The 14,775-nt window shown below is 31.3% G+C and overlaps 1 protein-coding gene across 2 annotated transcripts; it reads left to right on the top strand.

Annotated features, from left to right (window-relative positions):
• The first annotated feature begins 2,264 nt into the window (after nucleotides 1–2,264).
• LOC119985013 (EG45-like domain containing protein) lies at nucleotides 2,265–5,623 on the top strand. Of its 2 annotated transcripts, XR_005465029.1 has the most exons (3): nucleotides 2,265–2,423; nucleotides 5,052–5,325; nucleotides 5,443–5,623. XR_005465029.1 is itself a non-coding variant. In XM_038829163.1 (2 exons), the coding sequence occupies exons 1-2, from the start codon at nucleotides 2,300–2,302 to the stop codon at nucleotides 5,324–5,326; spliced, it is 399 nt and encodes a 132-aa protein (XP_038685091.1). In that variant the 5' UTR covers nucleotides 2,265–2,299; the 3' UTR covers nucleotides 5,327–5,358. The 2 variants fall into 2 exon arrangements, 1 of the variants encoding a protein (XP_038685091.1); XM_038829163.1 differs by lacking the exon at nucleotides 5,443–5,623 and having other exon boundaries at nucleotides 5,052–5,358.
• Nucleotides 5,624–14,775: the final 9,152 nt, after the last annotated feature.

Here is a 14,775-nt window from a genome sequence, read left to right as displayed (position 1 = left end):
ATACTCATACGTGCAATAATAATTATGAATTAACACAACCAACATTATTGAGTATTCATGATAAGGCTACACTAGAGCCTTAAGAGCAATCAAAATGAGACTTCTTTGCTGGCTCAAAAGTGTGATTTAATGTCTCTCTTCTTGATAAGCATAAAAAAGGGCCATAATGGTGATGTTTTCTTATCCCAAAATATCTGGGTCAACCTTCCAAGAATGGATGTATCAATGCCTCATTGTTTGTCCTCTTATTTCAATTGGGGCCCACCCAACTACCAAAACTGTTGTATGCATGTGATACTTCAACGTGTGTATGTGTGTATACACACACATATGATATACATATATGCTATATATATATATATATATATATATACACATATATGCATACTGTGTGTGTATATAGATATATATGTACAATATATGCATATTGTGTGTGTATATATATATATATATATATATATACACAGAAATTCTCCTATGTGGACCAAACGTGTGAACCAAGTTTGTGGATTTGTTTTTCAACCATAGATGTGGTGGGTCCCATAATAAATGTGTGGCCTCCACTTATGTTGTGGTTTATTATAACCATTGGATTTTGCTCCACACTTTTTGGTCCACACTTTTTAGTTCACATAGGAGAATTCATATATATATATATATATATATATATATATCACATAATTAGGTGGTTATATTTGGAGCCAAAAATGTAGCCGGTAAAATTACATCATTGTACAACTTCAAAAGACATTTCATTTTCATTCTCAATTACATCAACAAAACAAGTCTCTCAATACAGTGACATCAACAAAACACAAATCTCTAAGCATTATCTATTCCCAAACAAAAAGCAATCATTGATTGCTCTAACAAGATGACTAGTTCCTCATACCACAATACAAGAAAACTGAATTAAAGAATTGCGTAATTCGAGATAACCAACATAGAAAAAGCTGAGAATATGGGACAAATCCAATCTCTCTCCATGCTCGTGGTCTCCTTACGTCAGAAATCAGCAAAATCTGAATAGTATTCAAGGGTGACTGGCCATGCCCTTTCACAATGCTAGGTTTTCTAGTTCTAAAATCTTATAGACTCCTTTCCTCATTTAAATATAAGATGTTTTTACAAGCTAGAAATCTTAATAAGAATCTGGATAGCAATGGTCGGATATCCTTCCAATTAGGAAATACCAAAACCGTTTCTATTTAAGGTACTCTATATCAAAACCATTCCAAAACCGTTTAAAAAACCATTTTAATTTCCAAAACTGAAACTGTTTCATAACCATTTACCATTGGGTACCCGTTTACCATTTAAATTTTAATTTTTTTTTAAAACAATTTCATTAATGGTCGGATAACTGTTTGTAGCAAAACCCAAATTCAAACGCTAACCCACTCCAAACTCAAATGCGAAATCCAAATCATGCACTAAAAATAGAATAAAATAACAAAACCAATAATTAGTTATGATTATATTAATACTAAGAATGATTTATCTGGTAATGCTATATCATTTGGGCAATTCAAAGTACTGTATTTTATATATTGTTTTATTAGTATGATTCTATAAAAATATATGTTTTAATATGCTTTATCATGTTATAATTTAGTATCCTAGTAATACACTTTTACATGGATGATATAATATTGTTACTATAATTGACTTATTTATTAAACGGTTCGGGTACCCTAAACCCGACACCAAAAACCAAACCCGACCTAAACCATGATGGGTTTGAAAATTAAAATCAACACCGCTTTCAAACCCTATAGGATCGGTTTTCGAGTTTTAAATGGATCGGGTACCCTACGGATAGTACTCGAATCGGTTTTTTTCATCCCTAAATAAGAATAGAGTTTTCCAAATTTACAGCAATAGTCAAAAACTAAATCTAATTCTTCATTAGAAAAGTTCATGGCCCAGCCCAATAATTTCTTGATCAACAATTAGCCCATAATCTTCACTTGTCAGGTAAATGGCCTCAAAATCGATATCATAATTAAAATAAAACATGTTGAAGTCATTCTTAATCAAATAAAAAGAAGACATGCTGAAAAGATTCTTAATTAAATAAAAAGAGACAAAAAAACAGCACGTCACATTGCTTGTGATTATCGAAATGGAGTATATGGCCAACCTTTGTATTTTGTAGTATGTAATTGGCTGTAGTCGTGCACGGCGGACTTTGTAAAGAAGAAAGATTAACAATCTCAATTATAAATACATTCCTCTCAAGCTATTGCCATCATCATTATCACTTTACTTTGCTTAACAATACCATAAAGAAAATATTATGGCAGTTTTTCAGAAGTCCTTTGTGTTATTCATGGCATCACTCTGCTTTTGTTTCAGTTCGTTTCCAACGGCATCAACTCAAAACCAAGGGACTGCAACCTTCTTCTCTCCTCCCTACGTTCGTGAGTATTTCAGTATCACTTTAATTTTTTGTTTTCATTAGAGTTGATTATAATAAGTATATGGGATTTCTCTTATGCGGATTTAAAATATAAACTATGTTTTTACCGTTGATTTGGAACATGTGAAACCCAAAATAATGATTCTTACTCATCATTTCACTTATTCACTTGCTCCGAAAGTGATTTGTCAAGCTCAGATGCAGATGCCTGTAAATAATAAACTTATAGGCGTAGTGGAGGTCGCTCCATTGAGAATTCACTTTTTCGGTTTGAATTTTAGAGAAAAAAGTGGACGCCCGTAAATTCTTCACCTGAACCGCGTTGCACGAGCTTTGGGCTAGTTATAGTTAATATTTGATTATTATGTTTTTCGTACTTTTTTAAAGAAATTGTTTATTAATAATGGGCAATTACTTGGGGTGGAAGTTCGGTGGTTTAGTTCGGGTTCAGTCCGATTTTTAGCCAAACCGAATTTTTTTGATTTCAGATTTAAACAAACCGGACTAGACCGAATAACATACAGAATCCTAAATAAATCAACCAGTAAATTTCTATTTCGGTTTAAACCGGAAAAACTGTAATTTTATTTTCCAATATATCCAGTTATATTGAACTTGTGCTTGTGACCTGTCAAGCTGTTACCTGCCAAAGCAAATACAAGTTACATGCCAATTGCAAAGTGTCCAAAACCAAAAATCGGTTGGCAGGTCATAGGCATAGGTTCAGTACAACTGGATTGGGAAATAAATTACAATTTTTCCAAGCGAAATCGAAATATATAGTTTGGTTTATTTCTGTATGTTATTCGGTCTGGTCCAGTTTGCTTAAATATGAAATTAAAAAAATTTGGTTTGACTAAAATTGATCCAAATCCCGAGTCAAACCACCGAACTTCCACCCATACCAATAAGGACAACCTAAAAAAATTATTAATAAGGACACAACTCATTAAATTACCCATATGCCACTTTTCTTTTAATAAAATTACAAAGTGTTAATCATTCGCATTTTTTTTCCTATTTCTTCTCCGAGCATGATATCATCAGTTTTGACTTTTTCCATTTCATAAACAAAACTTAAACAATTTATCTCAAAATACATGACGGATGAAAACTCTTTCAAACAAGATCACTCATCGATATATTTTGAGATGAAAAAATCTCGCATATAAATTTAATTTATCTACACTGTAACGAATTGCTACACTGCATATGAATTTATCTACACTACATATAATTTATCCGCACTTCAAATAATTTACCTACACTTCATAAAAATTTGATTTATTTGCACTGCATATAAATTTGATGTATCTACCATGTATATAAATTTCAATACATACTAACCATAATACAACCACAACAGATAATGTAGATAAACTAATGAATACATATAAACTTAGTGCAGACAAATTTCAGTATATACTAATGATAACAACACCACAACAGATAATATAGATAAACTAATATAGAAATATAAATTTAGTGCAGATAAATTTCAATATATACTCAATCAATGTGGTGGTTCGAATCCATTACACAAGGGGAAGGATAGTAGAAAAGTCATAAATTCATAATGTCGTAGCCTACTTTTCTTGACACAACAAATTTGAGCCCATAATGTGTACATGAAACTGATGATATTTTTTAAAATAAAATAATTAAGCAGAGACGAAAATCAAATCAAAATCAAATCAATTCGATGTCTAAAAAAGAGGGAAAACAATCCTAGTAATATCTACAGTCACCAAATTCATTGTTGGGTGCCTGTTTGGCACAGCAGAAGCGAAAGCAGATCCGCTTCCGGCTTTCGCTGTGCCAAACAACACAGATGAGCCAGCGGATCTGCTGGCTCCTGGCCAGCGGATCCGCTGGCGCAAAAGAAGCAGAATGTTCCGCTGCAGCTTTTTTTTTTTAATTTTTTAAAGTGTGGGTCCCACACTTTTATATAAATATTATTATTTAATAATATATATATAATTATATTATAATAAAAATTAAAAATACAATAAATGTAACAAAATTTATTTGATTAATTAAATATAAATTAAAAAATACAGTAAATGTAAGTTTAATTAATTTGATTAACTAAAAAATACTTAAAATTAGTTTTAATATAAATTATATTTGATTAATTAAATTAATTTTAATGAGAATTATATTTATTAGATTAATTTTAATATAAAAATAAAAATTAATATTATAGTACTTTATTTCAACAGTTTTTCCTCTAGCATCAGTTTTTAGTTCACCAAACACCTCACAACATATTTCACAGCTTTAAGTTCAGCATATTTTTCACAGTATTTCCGCTAGCATTGAAAATCAACTTTTTCACTGTGCCAAACGGAGCCTAGATCTTCTTCTATGGCTATATGAAGATAGAAAGGACAACACCTCTTGGGACCAAAAAAAGAGTGAAAAAATGACGTGAAAAAATATGACGTGTCCATTAATTAAATGTTATTAACTAAGTAGTATATTTAAAATAATAGAGTTGAGCTATATTATTTTTAAAGTTTTTTCATTTTTTTAGCAGGGAACAACTTATATGTTCTAAATTCTTTTATTTTCAAAATATTAGTATTAGTATAGATTTGTAACAGAAATCAACCTTGGGGATGTGTAGCTTCTGCTTGTTATGGAAATGAGGACAAAGGGCAGTCAATTGCAAGCGCAAGCACGGAAATTTGGAACAATGGCAACGTCTGTGGTCAAATTTACCATTTTACTTGCGTTAGTGTGCCGAGTACACAATTAGGGTCCGGTTGCTTAGGCACCTCATGGCCTGTTATGGTTGTAGATCACTGTCTTGGTTGTAACACAACCTTTGGCCTGTCACAAGAAGTATTTAGATATCTTGCAGATACTAATGCTGGTGAAATAACCATCTCTTACACATAGTTAGTATTTTCAACTACAAAATCTCCTCAAGTTTTTTTTTTTTTTTTTTTCCATTCTTTGTATACAATTTTTTTTTTACCTTGGTTTTCTTAATCAAATCAAATTGAATTTTGCAGGTCTAAATTAAGACATATTGGGAGCTCTATTCCCTAATGTGAGGAAATAGTTCTTCCAATATCAAATATATAATAAGGGAAGACTATCTACATGGGCCTCAGATGATAAATAGACCATCTTTTAATAAATGCCCAAAAAATAATGATGAAATGAAAAATATATAAATATTCCGCTTTTATGTTTTTTAATAAATATATATTAAGGACTTGTTTTGATAGTCTTTCTCTAATCTTATACTTTTTGTTTCAAAATGACATGACCAAGAATACTTAGTGCCTGCTTAGTACAGCTTATAAGCTGGAGTAAGACGATCTATCAAACATCTCGGATAAATTAATTTATAAGTTCTAATAATCTCCACTTTCCCTCTCTTACTCTCTCAGCCTCTCTCTCTTCCAGCTCCTCCATCTATTCCTCTCCTCCATCTTCTTCCTCTCCTCCTCTTTCTTCAACCTTTTGCCCTCTTACCAACTTTTCCACCAGATCCTAATGGTTCCTCTCCCCTACTACCTTACCCACTTTGCGTTCAACCTTTTGCCCTCTTACCCACTTGCCCACTAGATTCCGTTCACGTTTCTATGAATCTGAGTCAACTGAGTGTAGCTTCCGACTGTGTGAGTTGTGAGGAAGAACTTTGGGGTTTTTGGGTTTTTCTGTTTATTAGTCTACGTTTTAGCAGTTTTCTAAAATAATTAATATCCAAATCACTAACTTATTGGGCCACATTAGCAAAAAAACCAGTTAATTTCGACTTTTTTTCAGCCACATCGGATTGTTAGGTGCCTGAGAACGTAGAAATCTGGGCATGTGATGAATTTGAAACAAATTATAAAATTTGATACTTAACTTGAAACATTTAAAAAATAAATAACCGAGTTGGAGTGGGTTAATTATTCAGTGACTAAAAATGCTATTAATAAAATATATTTTATATTAATGATAAGTGTCATGAAACATTTAATGTGCATGACCCAAGAATGAAAGCTACGGCGGTTTTATTAAAGACAACAATGCATGAATGTATTATATAACATGCAATTTATTCTTTAATGTGTAATTAATACTTCAATTACATTTGATATCATTTTGTATATAATACATGTAATGGTCATTTGTTCAAAAAGAAAGAAAAACACTAAAGAAGTATTCTCTTCCATTATTCTTCTATTTCATAATTCTAGATCAATTAACTTTTATATTTATTTATGTTTACAACACGTTATCTGCACGAGCCTCTACCATTCTACTAGTATTAAACATTGTTTCTTCAAATAAGCAAAGTAAGTATTATCTTCTATTACATTTATACTAATATTTTTATTATATCAAATATTGCGAAGTTAGTTTTGACAGCCCTAGATATCTTGAGGAAGAACTACCTAATATGGGTTGGTGATGTTGAGATCCATGTTGAAGTTATGGGCCATACTATAATTGAAGGAAATATCGAATCCCAACAGGATCGGGTAAAAATAATGATTTTTCTTCGCCACCACATCCGTGAGGATATAAGTCCCAGGATCAAATCCCCACAGTGGCAATGATTTCAAGATTTTTTATTTATTTTATTATATTACATAAATGAGTAATATTAGTCGTGTTTTCTTGTTTTAGAATTATGACTCACAACAATGCATTACGTGATTGTCATTCAAATGATGAAGACACATGTTTGATAGATAGTGCAACAACACACACTATCTGCCAAAAAGTTGTGCACAGTGATACTTATAGATCAAGCGTTAGTATTTGAATTGATTGATGGATCAGTTAAATAAGCTTAGAGGATAGATATAAGGGAACCGAGAGTTTAAGGAAAATATGAATTTTGGATGTTTGATAATACACCAACTCTCACTCAAACTTATCAGGTGTTGCATGAAGAATATATTCATACACATCTCACTGATCCGGGACATGTTCCAAATTTAAAGCCTCAATGTAAGAATCGTGCATGTGTGGGAGTGCATCAATAGTATAGGCGGTCTCGTATGAAAAATGGATAGAAACATTATTCCTAATTATAGTTTTGACGATACAGAATAATGTTTCGAGAGCCTAGACATAAATATCCTACGAGGTTCTCCTGGTAGCCATTCTTTAGTCTCTCGTCCCATTAAAATAGAAGAAAGGTTAGGACCTCGATATTGAAAGTGTTGATTTTTTCTATTCTTTTTTGATGCCATGATTGTATGATTAGATTTAGGAATAATTTTGTATGGATATAAACCTAGGAGCAAGTTAGGATTATCAACAAACTTTAAAACTAGATCTTGTATGCATATATGCCATGTTAAGATATTATTTGTAATCAAATAAAATTGTTACAGACATGCTAAATCTATCTATGTATGATCATCAAGTACCTATGGTTGTAGGGAGTCGTTCGTTAATTTTTTTTATTTTTGTCTACGTTAAGACGATCCTAAAATGCTTCCGCATATGTATAAAATTTAATTTTGCAACCAACACCTTTAGCATGTTAATTCCAATTATCATCCAAATTGACCGTCGCTTTTCTTTAACAAATTCAATTACTCTCTTCTTAATTGGCAAAAGAGTATTTTTCATCCCTCAACTATTGGTCGGGTTTCATTTTCGTCCCTTAACTTTTTTTTTCCCCTTTTTCGTCTCCCAACTATGGGAAAGTAACATGTTTATCTCTCGAATAAATTCGGCCATTGAAAAATCCTACGTGGCATCATATTATTCGTTAGATAAGGTTTTTTCCAACCTCAATCTCAATTGAAAAGATGAAAATGATCATTTTCAATAGTTGAGGGACGCAAATGGGAGAAAAAAATGTTTGGGGACAAAAATTAAACTCACCCCATAATTGAGGGACGAAAAATATCTTTTTGCCATTCTTAATTATATCAAAAGTACTTTTACTACCAACCCCTGTTATTTCTAACATTTAGATAAAGATAATAAAATTTCATTTCTATGAAATCATGTAACAACCACATAGGCTATGTCCCTATATTGTTAAGATCCACGCAACCTATGGTATCTATTGCCAAAAGCATAAATCTAAAGATCACCTTCCAGTCTCAATTTAACACATCAAATCATTCAAATATTGATCAAGTATTTAAAAGCATTAAATACATCAATAGATACTCATATGTGGAATAATAATTATGAATTAACACAATCAAAATCATTGAGTATTCATGATATGGCTATACTAGAGCCCTAAGAGCAATCACAATGAGACTTCTTTGCTGACCCAAAAATGTGATTTAATGTCTCTCTTCTTGGGTCAAGCATAAAAAAGGACTACAATGGTGATGTTTTCTTGTCTCAAAATTGCTGGGCCAACCTTCCAAGAAAGGATGTACCAATGCGTCATTGTTTGCCCACTTATTTCAATTGGGGCCCACACAACTACCAAAACTGATGTATGCATGTGATACTTCAACGTGTGTATGTGTGTACATATAACACCATTTATGCGTGGGTTCCATCACGTGTGGGGGTCGCGCACTTACACCAAATAATCCCTCATTTAAAATAAAGTGAGAGATCTCTCATCTGAGAATTTATATATATATATATATATATATACACACACACACGTACAATATATGCATATTGTGTGTGTATATATATATATGTACAATATATGCATATTATGTATATATAAATATAAATATATATATATATATATTTATCACATAATTAGGTGGTTGTATTTTGCGCCAAAAACGTAGCTAGCAAAATTACACCATTGTACAACTTCAAATGACATTTCATTTTCAGTCATATTAACAAAATACGTCTCACAATACAATCATATCAACAAAACACAAATCTCTATGCATTATCTATGTCCAAGCAGAAAACAACCATTGTGGTTGTTGTAACAAGATGAATAATTCATCATACCACGTACAAGAAAACTGAATTAAAGAATTGCGTAATTCGAGATAACCAACAAAGAAAAAGCTGAGAATTTGGAGCAAAATCCAATCTCTCTCCATGCTCGTGGTCTCCTTACGTCAGAAATCAGCAAAATCTGAATAGTATTCAAGGGTGACTGGCCATGACCTTTTACAATGCTAGGTTTTCTAGTTCTAAAATCTTATAGACTACTTTCCTCATTTAAATATAAGATGTTTTTACAAGCTAGAAATCTTAATAAGAATTTGGATGGCAATGGGTCGGGTACACTTCCAATTAGGAAATACGAAAACCGTTTCCATTTAAGGTACTCTATATCAAAACCATTCCAAAACCGTTTAAAAAACCATTTTAATTTCCAAAACTGAAACTGTTCCATAACCATTTACCACCGGGTACCCGTTTACCATTTAACTTTCATTTTTTTTTAAAAAAATTTCATTAATGGTCGGATAACTGTTTCTAAACTCACAAATTCAAACGCTAACCCACCCGAAACTCAAATGCGAAATCCAAATCATGCACTAAAAATAGAATAAAATAACAAAACCAATAATTAGTTATGATTATATTAATACTAAGAATGATTTATCTTGCAATGCTATATCATTTGGGCAATTCAAATTAGTGTATTTTATAGTTTTATTAGTATGATTCTATAAATATATATGTTTTAATATGCTTTATCATGTTATAATTTAGTATCCTAGTAATATACCTTTACATAGATGATATAATATTGTAACTATAATTGATTTATTTACCAAACGGTTCGGGTACCTTAAACCCGACACCAAAAACCAAACCCGACCCTAAACCATGACGGGTTTGAAAATTAAAACGAAAACCGCTTTCAAACTCTATATGATCGGTTTTCGAGTTTTAAATGGATCGGATACCCTGCGGATAGTGCTCGAATCGGATTCTTTCATCCTTAAATAAGAATAGAGTTTTCTAAATTTACAACAATAGTCAAAAACTATATGTAATTCTTCATTAGAAAAGTTCATGGCCCAGCCCAATAATTTCTTGATCAACAATTAGCCCATATTCTTCCCTTGTGAGGTAAATGGCCCCAAAATCATAATTAAAATAAGACACGTTCAAAATCATCCTTAATCATATAAAAAGAAGACATGCTGAAAAGATTCTTAATTAAATAAAAAGAGAAAAACAACACGTCACATTGCTTGTGATTATCGAAAGGGGCTGTATGGTCAGATGTATGGTCAGCCGGCTTGTGATTGTCGCAAGTGAGTGTATGGCCGAACTTTCTATCTTCTACTTTGTAATTGTCTGCAGTAGTGCACGGCGGACTTTGTAAAGAAGAAAGATTAACAATCTCAATTATAAATACATTCCTCTCAAGCTATTGCCATCATCATTATCACTCTACTTTGCTTAACAATACCATAAAGAAAATATTATGGCAGTTTTTCAGAAGTCCTTTGTGTTATTCATGGCATCACTCTGCTTTTGTTTAAGTTTGTTTCCAACGGCATCAACTCAAAACCAAGGGACTGCAACCTCCTTCTCTCCACCCTATGTTCGTGAGTATTTCAGTATCACTTTAATTTTTTTTTTCTTTAGAGTTGATTATAATTAGTATATAGGATTTCTCTTATGCGGATCTAAAATACAAATTGTGTTTTTACCGTTGATTTAGAACATGTGGGACTCAAAATAATGAGTCTTACTCGTCATTTCACTTATTTACACCCTCCAAAAGTATTATTTTGAATTTAATAATCATTTTTTAATCATTTTTTTCATTTTCTTATTAAAGTTAATTTAATAAATATAATTTATTATTAAAATTAATTTAAGTCTATTAGAATTTTTATTGTATCATAACTGAAAATTTTAATTAGTCAAATAAATAAAATAATAATTTTTTATGTAAAGCTTATTAATGTGTATTTTCTTTATTTTATAAATATTAAATTAATTTTTATAATATTAATTATAAATATTAAATTTATTGACAAAATATTTATAAAACTAAATAATATATTAAATATATGTTATTAAAGTTGTGGGACCCACATTAATTTATGTGTAAAAAAGTCAACAACCCAATGGGAGCTTCTTTCTGGTTAGCGGATCCGCTGGAATGGGCCAACGGATCCACTGGCCGTTTTTAGCTTGTTTGGCAGTGCGAAGCCGCTTTAGGAGCCGCCCTGCCAAACAGGTTGTTAATATTTTATGATTATGTTTTTCGTACTTTTTTAAAGAAATTGTTTATTAATAAGGGCCAATTATCTAGGGGTGTAAGTTCGATGGTTCGGTTCGGATTCGGTCCGTTTTCTACCCAAACCGAATTTTTTTGATTTCATATTTAAACAAATCGGATCATATCGAATAACATACATAAACCTAACCGTAAATTTCGATTTTGGTTTTCGATTTACACAAGGCGAAAGAGAAATAAATTCATAATGTCATAGCCTGTTTTTCTTGACCCAACAAATTTGAGCCCATAATCTGTACATGAAACTGATGATATTTTTTAAAATAAAATAAGTAATCAGAGGAGAAAATTAAATTAAAATCAAATCAATTAGATGTCAAAAAAAAAAGATGAAAAAAAATCCTAGTAATACCTACAGTCACCATATTCATTGCTAGATCTTCTTCTATGGCTATACGAAGATAGAAAGGACAACACGTTTTGGGACCAAAAAAAGAGTGAAAAAATATGACGTGTCCATTAATTAAATGTTATAACTAAGTAGTGTATTTAAAATAATAGAGTTGAGCTATATTATTTTTAAAGTTTTTTCATTTTTTTAGCAGGGAACAACTTATATGTTCTAAATTCTTTTATTTTCAAAATAGTAGTATTAGTATAGATATGTTACAGAAATCAACCTTGGGGATGTGTAGCTTCTGCTTGTTATGGAAATGTGGACAAAGGGCAGTCAATTGCAAGCGCAAGCACGGAAATTTGGAACAATGGCAACGCCTGTGGTAAAATTTACCAAGTTGCTTGCGTTAGTGTGCCGAGTACACAATTAGGGCCCGGTTGCTTAGGCACCTCAGCGCCTGTTATGGTTGTAGATCACTGTCTTGGTTGTAGCACAACCTTTGGCCTATCACAAGAAGTATTTAGATATCTTGCAAACACTAATGCTGGTGAAATAACCATCTCTTACACAAAGTGAGTATTTTTCAGCTACAAAATCTCCTCAAGTTTTTTTTTTTTTTTTTTTTCATTCTTTTTAAACATTTTTTTTTTTACTTTGGTTTTCTTAATCAAATCAAATTGAATTTTGCAGGACTAATTAAGACATATTGGGAGCCCTATTCCCTAATGCGAGGAAATAGTTCTTCCAATATCAAATATGTAATAAGGGAAGACTATCTACATGGGCCTAACGGCCTCAGATGATAAAATAATGATGGAATGAAAAATATATAAATATTCCGCTTTTATGTTTTTTAATAAATATATATATTAAGGACTTTTTTTGATAGTCTGTCTTTAATCTTATACTTTTTGTTTCAAAATGACATGACCAAGAATACTTAGTGCCTGCTTAGTACAACTTATAAGCTGGAGTAAGACGATCTATCAAACATCCCGAATAAATTAATTTATAAGTTTTAATAAGCTTAAAAAAAGCATCAAATGGTAGCTTATTTTAGAGATTTTGTTTTTTCTCTTTCCTTTTATTAAGATAATATTGTAAAAAAAAATCTCTCACTTTCTCTCTCTTACTCTCTCAGCCTCTCTCTCTTCCAGCTCCTCCATCTTCTTCCTCTCCTCTTCTTTCTTCAACCTTTTGCCCTACTTTTGCCCTCTTACCAACCTTTATTCTTTAATGAGTAATTAACACTTCAATTACATTTGATATCATTTTGTATATAAATTCATGTAATGGTCATTTGTTCAAAAAGAAAGAATAGCAATAAAGAAGTATTCTCTTCCATTACTCTTCTATTTCATAATTCTAGATCAATTAACTTCTATATTTATTTATGTTTACAACAAGTTATCAGCACGAGCCTCTACCATTCTACTAGTATTAAACATTGTTTCTTCAAATAAGCAAAGTAAGTATTATCTTCTATTACATTTATACTAATATTGTTATTATGTCAAATATTGTGAAGTTACATTCCACAACCCTATCTATATCGGGGAAGAACTACCTAATATGGGTTGGTGATGTTGAGATCAATGTTGAAGTTATGGACCTTAACAATACCATGTGCCCGTTTGGCACACATTATATGGCAACAATTTATGGTTGTAGTACAATATATGGTATTCATGAACCAAACAATAATATATTGACTCACTTCCCAAAACATTTTCTTGACAATATATTACCTAATTTGCAATTGTCCTCAATTCAACCATTTTTCGACAATTTCCTAACTCCGTTACTACTTTACCCTCAAAGTTGCCCTAAATTACTAGTATACCAGAGTCCATTTCACATTGCAGTCATTCACGAGTGAATGACAACCATTAAAAAAATGTCTTAATGTATGCATTAAAAAATGTCTTTTTTTTTGAAAAGAAAAAAAATGTCTTAATTTATGTTTTAATAAATACATGTGAAATTATTTGTTCATTAAAAAATATATAATTATTTTTTATTTACTTAATAATGCTATAATTAGTTTTATAATGTATTTACAATTAAATTTGTTATTAATTTAAATCTGTTAACACTTAAATGCATAATACCCCTGGACGTAATTTGCATAACAATTATAACACCATTTATGCTACAAGCAAAAGATGCACCAAACACCTACTAGCATTTCAAGAACCATTTCTGCTACCATTTATTACAACCATTTATCATCTGTAATATATGCTACTATCAAAATTATCCACCAAACGGACCCTATAATTGAAGGAAATATCGAATCTCAATAGGATCGGGTAAAAATACTGATTTTCCTTCGCCACCACCTCCATGATGATATAAAGTCCCAGGATAAAATCCCCACAGTGGCAATGATGTCAAGGTTTTTTTTATTTATTTTATTATATTACATCAATGAGTAATATTAGTCGTATTTTCTTATTTTAGAATTATGACTCACAACAATGCATTACGTGGTTGTCATTCAAATAATGAAGACATATGTTTGATAGATAGCGCAACAATTATGGAAGTGAAGGTAATACAGATTATCTGTATATTACTTCCATTATTTCAAGCCAGACGTTTGTAATAGAAAAGCTTGCAACTTTCTCTTTGGGTTTATACTGCACAAAGATAAAATGGATGGAAGCACAATTTGTGAGGCACCTGAGATGCTTTGATCCGAAAGAATCCATACTTTAGCATGATCGTCCTGGTCACCCAGGTTTTACCATGATGCGTAGAATAATTGAAAATACAAATGGACATCCATTAATAGACCAAAAGTTTCTCTTAACTAATGATCACTTGTGTGTTGCT

The sequence above is a fragment of the Tripterygium wilfordii genome, chromosome 19 (assembly GCF_013401445.1).
Source record: "Tripterygium wilfordii isolate XIE 37 chromosome 19, ASM1340144v1, whole genome shotgun sequence".
Lineage (NCBI taxonomy): Eukaryota > Viridiplantae > Streptophyta > Magnoliopsida > Celastrales > Celastraceae > Tripterygium > Tripterygium wilfordii.
This window is presented reverse-complemented; position numbering and strand designations above follow the sequence as displayed.

Bases quoted from the DNA above. Each gene is read 5' to 3' on its own strand.
- LOC119985013 (XM_038829163.1), top strand. From the start codon at position 2,300: ATGGCAGTTTTTCAGAAGTCCTTTGTGTTATTCATGGCATCACTCTGC. The intron at 2,424-5,051 runs GTGAGTATTTCA...GGGGATGTGTAG, and splicing joins CTTCTCTCCTCCCTACGTTC to CTTCTGCTTGTTATGGAAAT.